This window comes from Nerophis lumbriciformis, linkage group LG10, assembly GCF_033978685.3.
Source record: "Nerophis lumbriciformis linkage group LG10, RoL_Nlum_v2.1, whole genome shotgun sequence".
Lineage (NCBI taxonomy): Eukaryota > Metazoa > Chordata > Actinopteri > Syngnathiformes > Syngnathidae > Nerophis > Nerophis lumbriciformis.
The window spans coordinates 26,829,098-26,845,472 of record NC_084557.2 but is presented as its reverse complement, the minus strand read 5'-3'; the positions used below and the strand labels follow the sequence as shown (position 1 = coordinate 26,845,472).

Below are 16,375 nucleotides of genomic sequence, written 5' to 3'. Positions count from 1 at the left end.
GTCCAGAAAATACAATAAATGACCATGCAGGCCAAATAAATGTTTCAGGCCACGTCACGTAAAAAAAAATGTTGCAAAAATCAATACTAAGAAATATTTATTGTTTTGTTCAAATATATTTAAATACTTTAGGGTATTTTAACCCGCATTAAGATGAAACATTATGAACATTTCATGATTCATGTACTTTGATGTAATTTGGTGAAAATATGCTGAAGTGCTCTGTGTAAACGCAAAAAATGATCACTTCATAAATAAATTGTATACCATAGAGTGTCCCCCCTCCCCCTCCCCCAAAAAAACAAAACATTTTTTTACTTTTCTTACTTGTAACGATTCTTAATCGATTTAAAAAAATGTTTTTTTTTTTTTAAATCTGTCCTGTCCAGCTACTCAGGCAAATCACATAGTTGATGTAGATGCTCATATCTGCTGTACACATTTACTTTACAAAAGAGAAGTTTGAGATACTTCTCTTGTTGCCTTATTTGTATTTGACTTTATTAAATGTTTGGATAGAATTTTTTTTAAACAAAACCAGTTTTCTTCAAAGTAATACGTATATAAATGTATCACAGCTGTTAATCCGTTTTATGGAGGAATGTAGTTAATCATAGCACTGACACCCAATGTTATTAAAAAAGTATTGATTTTAAATCGAGAATTGATTCTGAATCGAATCGTTACCCCCAAGAACTGAATCGAATCGTGTGGTACCCAAAGATTCACAGGCCTAATACATCCTTTCTAGCAGCTAAACTACACTGAATCCATATTAGCATGTTTAATAAACAAGTCAAAAATGTTGGTCAAAATCCAATTTAAAACATTTGAATGCTCGTACAACACTTAAAACCTTTAGCATAACAATATGTGGAATTAAATTATGGAATGGATGAAGCAAAGAAATCAAACAAAGCACCAATATGATTCAGTTCATGAGACTGTTCAAACTACAAGTGTTCACAAAGTACACAGAACAAGAATTATGATGAACATCTTGAACCCTTTTTTTTTTCTTTTCATTTGAGATACAGATTATTTATGTGTTTAATATTAGTTTACTTACTATGGTATATTATTTATTTATTATTTATTTGTTCACTGTTCTGTTACAGACAACAAGGAAATGGGATACAACTGCTATGGTATGAAAAGAGGTAGGATTAAATAAGCTCTGCTTCTTCCTACTCCTTTTCGGACGTGCTGTAATGAAACAACTGGAACTGTGTGATGCATTACATTGTATCGTATGCATGTTCCAAATAAACTGAAGCTGAACTGAACTGAACTTTGATGTGCAATGTTCATATTTGTAATAATCAGTGACATTTGGAGTCTTAGAGGGTTCAATTAGATTAGTAATTTAAGATTAAAGACTGAAATAGGGCCACAGAACTGATGGTTAGAGATGATGACAACAATGAGTTCATATATTTTTCATGAACATTATTGCCAGATAAAAGATATTTATGCAACATTAGCTTGAATTCAAACTTTGGTTGGGACTAGAGATGTCCGATAATATCGGCCTGCCGATATTATCGGCCAATAAATGCGTTGAAATGTAATATCGAAAATTATCGGTATCGTTTTTTTTATTATCGGTATTGTTTTTTTTGTTGGTTTTTTTATTCAATCAACATAAAAAACACAAGATACACTTACACCAACCCAAAAAACCTTCCTCCCCCATTCACATTCATTCACACAAAAGGGTTGTTTCTTTCTGTTATTAATATTCTGGTTCCTACATTATATATCAATATATATCAATACAGTCTGCAAGGGATACAGTCCGTAAGCACACATGATTGGTCCACTAATAGTACTAACCTTTAACAGTTAATTTGACTACTTTTCATTAATTACTAGTTTCTATGTAACTGTTTTTATATTGTTTTACTTTCTTTTTTATTCAAGAAAATGTTTTTAATTTATTTATCTTATCTTATTTTATTATTATTTTTCAAAAGTACCTTATCTTCACCACACCTGGTTGTCCAAATTAGGCATAATAATGTGTTAATTTCACGACTGTATATATCGGTTGATATCGGTATCGGTAATTAAAGAGTTGGACAATATCGGGAAAAAAGTCATTATCGGACATCCCTAGTTGGGACTTAATTGAGTAAAATCATGTTTTGTTAAAGAATCTCTGCACTATCAACATTAGTAGCTGCTTGAAGCACTGAATCATGACTTCAATCATTAAATAAAGACTAAAATAACACGTTTGAATAAATACAAAACAAAAAAGGAGTGGGACAATAAGGCCTTTTTTCCCCAGGCTACAAATGACAACTCGCCATGTGTCATCTCCGTCACGCCAGCTAGATGGCGCTTTGCGTTTTGATGAAAGCTGTCCTTTCACTGCGGCTGTCCACTTCCTCGCTGTCCGATTCAGACTCGTAGGCGGCCGTGTCCTCGTCCCCCCACACGGTGGGGATCCCCCTGTAGCAAATGCGAGCCTTCGACGTTTGACCTCGGCCCGAGCCCAAACCGAATGTCACCCGCGCCCCCCCCCTCACGTCAGAGCACATGGAGGTCAGTTTGGTCCTCCAGCTGGAGGACGCGCCGCCGGAGCGCAGCTGCAGTGAGAGAAAAACTCCCACAAAGGCCACCAGGATGAAGGCACAGCTGAGCACAGCCACCACGGCAGGAACTTGAGTGGGTGGAGACGCGCTGAGGTCAGGAGGCGTCTTACCTGCTCTTTTATCCTCCTCTGCTGCTGCTGGAACGTCTCCTGCTGGCTCACCTGCGGCCGAGGGGGATTTGCGTTGGACTTGGTTCTGGTGGAGGCATGACGCGAGGACCAGGCGGCTGTGAGGCGAACAGGAAAGACAGTCGGAGGGACCCAGGGCAGAGCAGGTCAAACATGTGGGGTGACAGGGCAGGCAGGCTTGGACAGAAGACAAGTCCACCCAGTTCTCCAGGGACAGGTTGAGGAGCTGAGGACCTGACGTGAACCCAGGAGGACAAAACTTCACGCAGCCTTGGAGGAAGAGCGAGAAGCCAGGACTGCATTCTGTAAAACGCATCAAGACAAGAACACACTTCAAGTACGCTGCCCATGATCTCCCCTGCTGCTCTGGTCAAAACTTGCACAGCAGAAATACAGCAACCCTTGTTTATCACTGTTAAAGGGGAACATTATCACAATTTCAGAAGGGGTAAAACCATTAAAAATCAATTCCCAGTGGCTTATTTTATTTTTCAAAGTTTTTTTCAACATTTTACTCATCACGCAATATCCCTAAAAAAAGCTTCAAAGTGCCTGATTTTAACCATCGTTATATACACCCGTCCATTTTCCTGTGACGTCACACAGTGATGCCAATACAAACAAACATGGCGGAAAGAACAGCAAGGTATAGCGACATTAGCTCGGATTCAGACTCGGATTTCAGCGGCTTAAGCGATTCAACAGATTACGCATGTATTGAAACGGATGGTTGTAGTGTGGAGGCAGAAATTGAAGAAGAAACTGAAGCTATTGAGCCAAATCGGTTTAAACTGTATGCAAGTGAAACCGACGAAAACGACACGACAGCCAGCAACGCGGGAGAAAGCGAGGACGAATTCGGCGATCGCCTTCTAACCAACGATTGGTATGTGTTTGTTTGGCATTAAAGGAAACTAACAACTATGAACTAGGTTTACAGCATATGAAATACATTTGGCAACAACATGCACTTTGAGAGTGCAGACAGCCCAGTTTTCATCAATTAATATATTCTGTAGACATACCCTCATCCGCTCTCTTTCCCTGAAAGCTGATCTGTCCAGTCCAGTTGGAAATGCATCTGCTTTGAGTGTCGCAGGATATCCACACATTCTTGCCATCTCTGTCGTAGCATAGCTTTCGTCGGTAAAGTGTGCGGAACAAACGTCCAATTTCTTGCCACTTTTGCATCTTTGGGCCACTGGTGCAACTTGAATCCGTCCCTGTTCGTGTTGTTACACCCTCCGACAACACACCGACGAGGCATGATGTCTCCAAGGTACGGAAAAAAAACGGAAAATAACAGAGCTGATTTGACTCGGTGTTTGTAATGTGTTTGAGAAAATGGCGGATTGCTTCCCGATGTGACGTCACAATGTGACGTCATCGCTCCGAGAGCGAATAATAGAAAGGCGTTTAATTCGTTAATTCGTGAATTAGTTCGAAAATCGGTTAAAAAAATATATGGTCTTTTTTCTGCAACATCAAAGTATATATTGACGCTTACATAGGTCTGGTGATAATGTTCCCATTTAATGGGTTCCAGGCCTGACCGTGGTAAACACATTTCTGCGAAGTAAGAATGATATAAATGTAAAAATTAGTGATGCCTGACCAGTTTCAGCTGATTTTCATGAAAAGTAAGTACCGTATTTTCCGCACTATAAGGCGCACCGGATTATAAGGCGCACCTTCAATGAATGGCCTATTCTAAAATTTTCTTCATATATAAGACGCACCGCATTATAAGGTGCATAGAATAGACGCTACAGTAGAGGCTGGGGTTACGTTATGCATCCATTAGATGGAGCTGCGCTAAAGGGAATGTCAACAAAACAAACAGTGATTGTACTGGCACTTCTACTTGCTGCTCTCTGTTCAACAACTCACTGTTCAAGTTTGTCCTCCAACTGTAGCCATCTCGCTTTGTTCCCTCGGAAACTCGGTTTAGTCTTCTTTACTTGGCGCAGGTCATCATGTTGCTTCCTCCACTTCCGCACCATTGATTCGTTAATGTTAAATTCTCTCGCTGCTGCTCTATTCCCGTGTTCTACTGCGTGACTGATCGCCTTGAGTTTAAACTCTGCGTCGTAAGCGTGTCTCTTAACAGGAGCCATTTTTGGGTCTTTACATAAAGTTTAGGTCTCGCAACTACGGGACTTCATTTTCCCCTGTAGAAGAAGCGCTTCTTCTAAGCAGTCGTAGAAGGGGGAAAATGAAGTTGGCGTAGTTACTGTAGTTGCGAGACCTGTTGTGGCTCAATATTGGTCCATATATAAGGTGCACCGGATTATAAGGCGCACTGTCAGCTTTTGAGGAAATTGGATGTTTTTAGGTGCGCCTTATAGTGCGGAAAATACGGTAATCCCATTGCTGATTAGTGCCTTGTAATGCCGATCACAAACGTCGATCCCCTCTGGCTGACACTGTATTTATATTTAGTCCCCCAGCTGACAAGCTCGCAGCTAATTGTGTGTCTCCATACACAGTGTGGAGCCGCTCCCCTAAAATAATAATAATCCCTTCCATGACAGCAAATCCATCCATCCATTTCCTACCGCTTGTCCCTTTTGGGGTCGCGGGGGGTGCTGGAGCCTATCTCAGCTGCATTCGGGCGGAAGGCGGGGTACACCCTGGACAAGTCGCCACCTCATCACAGGGCCAACACAGATAGACAGACAACATTCACACTCACATTCACACACTAGGGCCAATTTAGTGTTGCCAATCAACCTGTCCCCAGGTGCATGTCTTTGGAGGTGGGAGGAAGCCGGAGTACCCGGAGGGAACCCACGCAGTCACGGGGAGAACATGCAAACTCCACACAGAAAGATCCCGAGCCCGGGATTGAACTCAGGACTACTCAGGACCTTCGTATTGTGAGGCATACACTGCATTTATTTGTATCTTATCACTGGAGGACGAGGCTAAACATGTTACACGCCAGAACAAGCCGGGAGCTGGCATGCTAACACCTAAACAAGCTGCTACAACACCAAGAAATAAGTAACCTTTAAGAAATGTAGATAAAACAACATTATAGCAGAAGTTTTCAAGTCCGACCCAGTTCCCTTTCGTATGTGAATATCAATCAGATGTGTATCTGATGCAACCGCAGTCTGAACACTCTGGTTGTGTTCATCTGACCAGTGTGTCATCAAAAAGCGATTTGCATCATCATTCTTTGCCAAAATAGACAATTGCAAAATAAATAGTTGCCAAATGAGCAGAAAACAGGCGAAAGTTTGTTTTAGGAACTGACATCAATGTTGAATTACCATGAATTGATTAACGTGGACCCCGACTTAAACAAGTTGAAAAACGTATTTGGGTGTTACCATTTAGTGGTCAATAGTACGGAATATGTACTGTACTGTGCAATCTACTAATACAAGTTTCAATCAATCAATCAATTTCACCATTCCTGGACGTCGAAGCAAATGTACCGCAAATTGCAAGAGCCAAAATGTTCTACACGCAATAATTCAGTTCACAAAATGTTGACATTATTGTCACAAAATTCTTGAAATTTCCACAAATGAGACCTACTAGAATTGAAGCCATGTTTACTTGTGTAAACACTGCATCGCGTGTGACATCATGACGTCATGTCTGCATGCAGGTCAGATTGCATTCACTATAGACATCGCATTTTTTTTGTAATGTGAACCACCACATAAAAAGATCGGATAATATCGCTATTGCAAGGCCAATGTAAATTAGCATCAAGCTAGCTCATTTTGGAAAAGTGGAGCTTTTTAATTTACTTGAGCATTTTCCATCAAGCGTACTTTGAAAATTGCAATATTACCGAGAGGCCGTTTGGCTGAGTCCGCTCGGAGTGTATAAAAGTACCGAATTTGGCACCCATCCCTACTTGTAACAACTAGCTGCATAGGAAGACAGTCCCATCATAATGTGTTATTAACAAAGGTGTAACAGGCAGCACCAAATGTAGTTTATTCATCGCTAGGCCGCCTTAAACAAATAGGCGCATGGTCAACACTTGAGAAAGAGAGTGTCTAGTTCGAGGTGCTGCATAAAAAGACTCCTTGGGCCTCATGTATTAAGTGTGCGTATGCTAGGGGTGTAACGGTACGTGTATTTGTATTGAACCGTTTCGGTACGGGGGTTCCACACGGACATATTAAGTAGCGTAACGCACGTTGTGTGAACAATGCACACCGAGGCACAACACACGGCATGCTAGCAGCTAACGGGCTACGATAGACTGACCATACGTCCTCTTTTCACCGGACATGTCCTCTTTTGCGGAGCTGTCAGGGCGGAGTTTCTTAAATGCCTCGAATGTCCGGCATTTTGAGTTAGGGTTGCGTGTATTTTCAATGTATGTTCAGGGTTAAGAAGGGGTTAAAAACAAAACAATTGTGCGCACAGCAGCATTGGTGAGGGAGGGGACGAGACAGAGAGAGAGAGAGAGTTATGATAAATGCGCATGCGTCGCCAGGCTCTGCTTTTTATCCATAGATTTATCAGATTTAATTTTTTATTATCTATAGCAGGGGTGTGAAAAGTGTGCCCCGGAGGCCATTTTCGGCCCACAGCTAATGTTTTAAAGGCCCACGGTACATTCTAAAAATACTATTGAAATAAACAAAAACATAACAAAAGTGAAATAAAAAAGCTTAAAGGTTAAATGTAATTTAGAAAAAGTTGCAATGTTGACTAATAAAACAAAGCTGTTTTTTTTTCTTTCAAACTGTCATTGCTCAAAACATAATATTGAATCAAAATCAATGTTATTATGAATTATTGACCTATCCAAGGTTCCGATTACTTCACATCAAATATTCCACGAAGAAAAATATTTTTGGTGGAAGATTTTGCAAATTTGGTAAATAAATAACCCAAAAATGTATCTTTTGTTGTTTTGTTACTGTACCGAACCGTGACCTCTAAACCGAGGTACGTACCGAACCGAAATTTTTGTGTACCGTTACACCCCTAGCGTATGCACAAAAACCTGCCATGCGCCCATTTTCACGGCAAAGTTGAGATATACAGTATAAAGACTGATCTGAACGTGTAAAAGTGCGGTGCCTCACGGCTGTGCATACTTTTGGCGACACAAAAAGATGGCCATATGATTTGCATATTTATGAGGGGGTGTGGTCTGGGCAGGCCCAGCCACGCACACATGTGCGGTCAATTCCACGTTGATGGGGATGTAAAAAAAGACGTGATTGGATTAGTGTGTGCAGACACTTTAATAAATCTGCATTTTGTGGATTTGAGCGTACGCCAATTTTTAGTTGGAAACAACTCTTAATATATGAGGCCCCCTGGTCTGTGTTCTACAAACCTCACCTATGCAGATTTGCTGGGCATCAAACGTCTTGCAACTGTTGTTGGAGGGCCGAGGAAAGTCAGATGACAAGGGGCTGATCCCACTCGGACCTGTCCCCCACAGGATGAGATTGAACTGACTCAACACCCCTGAAAGAGACACACATGCATGTTCATGATGAGAGGACTTTTTTTATTATCACTTTCATTACCATCTCACCTCTTTCAAGTCAGACACATCTCATTTGCTGTTGCGCCTCACTACTCTGAGTTAACTGTTCAGGGCTGTAATAATGCAGCCAAATAGATGTCCGTGTAAATAAGCTCATTTAAAAGGATGGACACGCATCAGCTACACACCACAACGCAGGATCATTTCACACGCTGGAATGGAGTATAGTCAGAGTAAACAAACAAGGCAGGCAGAGCGCTGATGGGCTTACTACTAATCGGTGCTATTTTTGGATTATGTAAACTGAGAAATGTGGAAGGAAATGAGTGAAGCAAATAGAATGACCATGTAACTGGAGGAGGATCAGCATATCACACCTCCACAATCTAAATAGTTTGTTTTGATTAGCATCTTCCAAAAAGTGTTTATTAATAGTTCATATTAGAGATGGCTTTTTTGCTGCAAGGGGTTCTGGGTATTTGTTCTGTTGTGTTTATGTTGTGTTACGGTGCGGATGTTCTCCCGAAATGTGTTTGTCATTCTTGTTTGGTGTGGGTTCACAGTATTTGTAACAGTGTTAAAGTTGTTTATACGGCCACCCTCAGTGTGACCTGTATGGCTGTTGACCAAGTATGCCTTGCATTCACTTGTGTGTGTGAAAAGCCGTAGATATTATACTTTTTGAAACCGATACAGATAATTTACGATATTACATTTTAAAGCATTTATCGGCCGATAATATCGGCAGTCCGATATTATCAAACATCTCTAGTTCATATACTACTGTAGTAGTGCACGATATCTCATTGAGACATGTTTCTAATAATCACCACAACCACAAGGCTGAATAAATAAGTATTTTTTACGCACCGTGTTTTTATTCACAATTGACAATGTTGTCTTGTGTTGTAAATATGCACATGCGATTTATTTATTTATTTTGTCCTGTCCAGCTACTCAGGCAAATCATATAGTTGATGTAGATGCCCATATCGACTAAACAGATTTATTTTACAAAAGAGAAGCATGGGTTACTTCTCTTCTTGCCTTAATTGTATTTGACTTTATTATATGGATTTCTAACAAAGTTTGGTGCAGCCTGACCGGAGCAGGAGGGGATATGAAGAAGTAAAAAAGGAAGACAAAGGGGGAAATTGCAGGGACGGTAAGGGGATAAGACAGAGAGACAACAACAACAACAACAACGACAACAGAACAGCATCAGCAAATACAATATGTACAAATATGATATGAAAAGTGATAGCAAAGAAGCAGTTAGTGAAGTAAATATTAATAATACATAAATGACAATGAACATTGTTACACTACAAATGGAGCAATACCAATACCAACAGAAATAGCACTATTGATAATGAATAATAACAATAATTTCCTCTATTATCAACAATGCAATTGTTTCAAATGCAATAATACATATATGTAATGATAACTTGAATTACAAAAGAAAGCAGAAACATGGAGGGGAAGAAAGAGAAGCGAACTGTATTAACCTTGTAGATTGTTATAGTAACAATAGGTTCAGCTTTGTCAGTGTGCTGTGTTTTACCCAATTAACCCTAGAGGAACAATGTTAATATATGTATGTTTGATAAAACATGATTATAAGCATGAGTGTATGCATGCATATGTGCTTGTATATGTACGTTTGTGCAGTGAACGTGCGTGTGGATATATGTACTGTGTGTGTGTATGTACTGTATTTTTTGTATGTATGCGGGAGCGTAGGTACCTATGTATGTGAGTAAAAAAAACTGCACAGCCCCCATGCTCAACCCGAACACTGCATCCAAGTACATGTCAGCACCAAGTCAGCCAGCAAGCCAACGCCAGCCAGTCCCCACAATTCCATCAGCAAACCAATCACGGCCCCCCGATTTTTGGAATTCAGTTTAACCTTTGTGCACCCCAAAGGCCCAAAACAGGTATTACACGTGTTCCTTAAGTGAAGTGTTCTTTCAGTTTGAAGGTTCGCGATCCAAAATTTTACCAGTGAGGTGTTTTTTTTGTTGTTTTTTTTACAAATTTGCATTGTGTTTTTAATCGAAGCGTTGTTAGAATATGAGCTAAACATAAAATATATACATTTTCTCTTAAAGGGGAACTGCACTTTTTTATTTTATTTTGCTTATCGTTCACAATCATTATGAGAGACAAGATCTTTTTTTTTTTTTTACGATTTTAAATATGATAAAAAATGCGTGAAAGATGCGGCTAATGGGAGTCACCGTTGTAGCCTTCAAACAAAACAAAACCCTCCCTCAATGTTTTATAGACACAGTGAAAGTCTATATACATATAATGTAGTAACAGACACGTTCATAACAATAATAATATGTTCAATATTTACCTTATTATGATCATTTTAATAATTTCCGGGACTGATCTATTCCACGCATTGATTTCTGTTTCCATAGCAGCGTACGTCTGACTTCTGGAAAGATGTGTTTCTACTTCTGGAATCAAACACGATTGTGTGTTTTTTAATCATGGCAGACTTGGTAACAGACAACAAACATGACTATTTTAGGACAAATGAGGATTTACAACCTTATACTTTTGAAGCTAAATATGCTGCTGCTTACTGAAGTGAGCACGAAGGAAGAGTGAGACGGAGCAGACAGAAGCCGGGAGAGTGAGATTAAAGCAATTTTCACGCTATAAATGTGTAACTTGGAGCCAAGCTATTTCGACATAAATGGATTGCTTATCCAAAATCAATAGGAAAACGTCCCCGGCCAGCTGGACCAGACTAACAACTGTACATCGAGTGAGTCACTTTAACATCGATCATGATACACGCAGCACGCCATGCATGTTATTACAACTACAGTACATACGCTGTCTGGCTAGCTCAGCTGTGTACAAACAAAACATGAACTGTGGGCTAATACTTTACAGATACTGGAATATGATTGTTCATGTTAATGTCAGTACAAATTGGAGTCGTATCGCAGTGTTGTGCATTACAAACCCAAATGTGTTTCGTGTTGACGTAGAAGCTAGCTTATCTCTTGCCGTAGTTAACTTTTACGGATAATACCGAAGCACGCCGATGTGTTACTAAGATAGAAAAGGAGTTCCTCAGCGTTCGCTCTTACCATAACAATGTCGCTACAGCTTGGTTATCATACAGGTTACGGAACGTAAATGAAGTATTGTTGACAGTTTTTGAATGCATTTTTAAAGTAATTTAGAGATATAATTGATTGCTACCATTAGCTGCATTGTTAGCCACCTAAAACGAGCCATTTTGTAAACAAAAGTTCCCCTTTTTCTTAAGAACTCTTTTGGTTTTCATAGACTGTAATCCTGGTATATTACTACGCTTTTTCCATGAAAACCAAATGAATTTCATTCTTGCCAATTGACAAACGAGAAAATATAGTTTAAGTATAATTGCACCCTTTAACAACCTGATAGCACTACAAAACAATGAGCATAATTCTCAAAGCTTTGATGAGCATAAATATATATTTATCATTCTAGCTCAGTAGGCACTGCAATAATATTTTTTTTATCTACGTGTCTACTGTATCAAAATCAATGTTGTCATAAAATATTGACCTATTCAAGCCTTTAATTATCTCAAATATTCCACTCTGCATCTTATGTTTAGACATATTGCATATTTTGCATTTTTTGACAAAGATTCCATAAAACAATAACAAAAACAACAACAAAAACATAATACCCCTCCCTCAAAAACTTGATAACCATAAATAGATCCGAATTTGTTAAATATTTTCAAGCATTGGAAGTAAAAAAACTAAATATTTATTGCTGACTAATGACACGTGATCAGAGTAATCTAGTATTCTAAGAGTAAGTGTGTATATTCAATGTTAAGGTTGCACAAGGACAAAAAAAATATGCATATATTCGTGTATACTGCCACTATACACTGTAATGCTGTAAAACTGGATTGTTCCAGTTGTGGGAGTGATATCATATTCTACTGTCAAAAATACAAATGGTTTTCAGTATGACACAATATAGTCCTCCACAGCAATAATAAACTAAGCAAAATCAATGTTTGTATACATATCTTTATAGCTTCACGGCGGTTCCAACCAAATAAGATAACTTTTTAACAATTCATGTGTGTGAAACTTGGACTAAGTCATTTTCAAAGGCCAAATTGTTATTTTTGCTCAAATTTGCCTTCTTTGCAATGAAATTAGATATTTAAATTTGTGTTTGAAGGGCATCGGGAAAGGGCTGGTGTAGATAAAAAGCATCCATCTGCCCTTCAGCAGACTATCTTCGCTGGAAAAACAATGTTTTTAGTAGCGGACAATGACAGGATGATTATGGAAGGAAAATGATATGTCTTACATCTTATGAGTCTACAAAGGTCAGTCAGATGGTGTGTTTCAGTACAATCAATACAGTCTTAACCCCAACAGACACAGCTTTACGTTATCTTCCAAATGTTTACAATCTTGTTGTATCCTCATGACAGCCCAATGCATTACTGTGACACTTTTTATTACCTGCGACAAGCACGGAGGCGCACAGTTGGTAGTTTTTCTTTGTAAAGTTGCAGTAGTTTGACATTTTTTTAGTACAGTAACAAACTAAAATATTTATACAACAGGCAAAACACTGTATTATTTCTTAGTCTAAATGAAGAAATAATGGATGTATGGAAGCTTGGTTACCATAGTCACGGCCGTTCGGTGCAACGTTTTCTATTTCCAAGGTCCATTCTCCTTGAGGATCCTCATCCCACGAGTGGGTTGTCATAAAGGCCCAGTCATTGAATCCCTCAGTGGAGAAGTCATTTGGTCTGCAATTATATGATTGTATTACTTTCTCTGTATTGGCATTCAAAACATGTTTTAGAGAGAAGGTGGGTGTATTTGTGCATCATCACAAGTTCGTCAAACATGATAAATGTGGTCCTCGAATTACAAACAAGTTCTGCGATTGAAGTCTCGTTTTCAATCAATCAATCAAAGTTTATTTATATAGCCCTAAATCACAAGTGTCTCAAAGGGCTGCACAAGCCACAACGACATCCTCGGCTCAGATCCCACATCAGGGCAAGGAAAAACTCAACCCAATGGGTTTTAGTCCAAGTCTGATCTGAAGTATATCTAAATTTACTCCTAATCACTTACACTGTACACAAAGTACATGAAAAACAAATACAATCAGTATCATAAAGAGTAAATGCAAGAATGAAATAAAACAGTAAATAACAACTTTTAATGTAAGCTACTTATTTAAGATTATTATTTATATCCACATGCACGCGCAAACGGTGTTGCTGTGTTACTGTAGCTAGTTCTCAATCTAATATCTTGTTAACGAAAATTGATAGGAGCACATTTACAACAACGAAACATCGTAACTTGGAACATAGTCCACCAAGGACCACCTGTAGTGGAGAAAGAAAGAAAAAAAGATCAAGAATGTTATTTGCCTTCACAATTATTAGTGATAGGTACATGACAACTCAGTGTTTGCCACGCTTACTGCCTCTTATTGCTGCACTGATACTGCGTTAGTGTAACAGACACACACTCATGTCCAGGCCCGGCCCTAACCAATCTGGCGCCCTAAGCAAGATTTTAGGTGGCGCCCCCCCACATCGGCAGTGAAGTGTATATACTCACAAGAACCCGAATAGCTTTGTCTTTGACCTTTTTTTTTTACTTACAACTATACCTAATATATAAAGGGGTGGAAAAGTGATGATTACCTGCAGGGCAAACATTAGCTAACCAGAAGGCAATAACAATGTAAACAAAAAACACCTGCTTAAAAGATCTAATATAAACATTTATATGCACGTACAACACTTAGAACTTTTAGCATATCAGTTTGTGGAATTAAATTATGGAATGGATTAAGTAAAGAAGTTAAAAATTGTACTGATATGATCCAGTTTAAGAGGTTGTTCAAAATAATAGTGCTTACAGAGTACAAAGAAGAAGAATTATGAGAAATACTTTCAACCTTATTGAAAATAAGATATTCTTCATCTCAGTATGTTAATAATGACTGAATTAATTAATTAGTTACATATTACAAAACTGTTGTATACTAATTCATAGATGTTATTTTATTATATAAAAAGGTCAGTAAATGATTCTATATATTTGTAAATGCTTTGAAGTGGGAAAGGGGTAGGATTAAATAAGCTTTGCTTCTTCCTACTCCTTTTCGGGCATGATGTAAAATGAAATGATATGAAATTGTGTGATGTATTATGATGTAAGTGTGTTCATGTTCCAAATAAACTAAAGAAAGAGAGAAATGTCCCTGAGGAATGTAAGGTGGGAGTACTGTAATTACCTAATGTTACATTATTATTTTCCATAACAATTTAGCCCCCTCCACAATATTAACCCGACGTTAAAACAGAACTAGCTATTTATTGATTAGCAATTGCCGAATCATGTAACATTAGCTTAATGCTAAAAAGCCACGTTACTATCACATTCTGTAACAGACAAATAATTTCATGTAGGCTACGTTACCTACCTGCTACCTCTGTCTTTTCTCGTTTCTCCTCCTCTTCTTTTCTCTTTTTTCTTCCCTGGGCACCTGACAGTTTTGGCATCTTGTGTTGATTTTTTGATGTGGTGACGTCCAAAAAGAGTCATGATACGGGAAGGGAGGGGGCGCACCGTGCGGGGGGAGGAGGGGGGGGGGGGGGGGGGGGGGGGGGCGTAATGTTGTAACAAATAATATTTCTATTAAATAGGCTTTACTTTGCATTTTAATTAACGTGGGATTATTTTTTGTATTTAGAAATAATAGTACCAACTTTTTTTTTTCTCCAACATTTGTGGCACTGGCGTGGTGCCCCCTGATGGACGGCGCCCTTAGCATTTGCCTATACGGCCTATGCCACGGGCCGGCCCTGCTCATGTCACATGACGACGAGGGAGTCGGAGACAAAGGGAGACAAAGGCTGACTAAAAAAAAAAAAAAAAAAATTGAAAATGGCAGAGGGATTCTCTCCTGCAGATTAGATAATAATAATAATGCGTGTTTTTGGCCATATTTAGACAAATGTATGCGTTTAGAGAAAGCAACGCCCCATACCTTAGATTTTAGTTGTTTATCTGTAAACCAAATTCATAACTGCTCTCTTTATCTAAGGCGTCCAACACAAATTTAGGAACACACATTAAGGCAGTACTTCTCAAATATTTTCTGTTACGCCCCCCTCCTCTAGGACGACTATAAATAGTATAATTTGTCTATAAAATTGTTATAACTATACCTCTACATAACATTGTAAGCTTATTAACATTAAAAGAAACAACACATCGGTCTTTCCTCGTCTCTGTCATGTCTGTGTGATCATGTCCACATATGCGGTCCTCTTCAAGGTTTCTCATAGTCATTCACATCGACGTCCCACTGGGGTGAGTTTTTCCTTGCCCGTATGTGGGCTTTGTACCGAGGATGTCGTTGTGGCTTGTGCAGACCTTTGAGACACTTGTGATTTAGGGCTATATAAATAAAGATTGATTGATTGATGATTGATGTTTTTGTTTTGGTCATGTTCGGTTTTGTTTTTGGACTTTTTGTGCACTTTTGTTTTGTCAACATAGCAACCATTAGTTTTCACCTGTCACGTCACGCACCTGTTTCACGTTTTGAGTCACGCACCTGCTTTCACTAATCATGTCTATAGTATTTAAGTTCATTGTTTTCAGTTTGTTGTTCTGACGACATCCTCACATTTATGCTCTGTACATTTCTGACACTTGTTTTCATGTCCATCCTTCATGCTGCTACTTCTGTCCAAGCCAAGTAAGTTTTTGCTATAGTCTTTTGGTTTCATAGTTTGTTCTCCGCCACTGTGCGCGCTTTTTGTTTGTACTTTTTTTTTGATATATTAAATAAATCATGTACTCACATTCCCGTCTCGCCCGAGCCAACTTTCCGTTGTATCCCGGAAAAGCTAACACCCAAGACCAAGTCATGACAGTATGTCGTCAGCAAGATAGCTTTTTTGCACGTAAGTTGGACGAGTTGGACAGTTTGGATGAGGCTTCTTGGTAGGTGCTGCGCGCCATGGAGGCAGAGACGCTGCGCTTTTCCCCCAGGGAGCGCAGGGGGATGATGTGGGGGAATGGAGGCAAGCTGGTGCCGATCGGCGCGTCGCTCCCGTCCCGGAAACG

General features: G+C 39.2%; 1 protein-coding gene across 2 annotated transcripts in view; it reads right to left on the bottom strand.

The window, feature by feature from the left end:
• Positions 1-329: 329 nt before the first annotated feature.
• Positions 330-16,375, bottom strand: part of furinb (furin (paired basic amino acid cleaving enzyme) b) — a 187,729-nt gene continuing 171,683 nt past the window's right edge. For both annotated transcript variants that reach the window (XM_061969958.1, XM_061969959.2), the window contains 3 exons: positions 12,890-13,017; positions 8,057-8,185; positions 330-3,031 (listed from right to left, as the gene is read on the bottom strand). In XM_061969958.1, the coding sequence (XP_061825942.1) occupies positions 2,337-3,031; positions 8,057-8,185; positions 12,890-13,017 (952 nt within the window). In that variant the 3' untranslated portion in view covers positions 330-2,336. The remainder of the gene's footprint in view (positions 3,032-8,056; positions 8,186-12,889; positions 13,018-16,375) is intronic.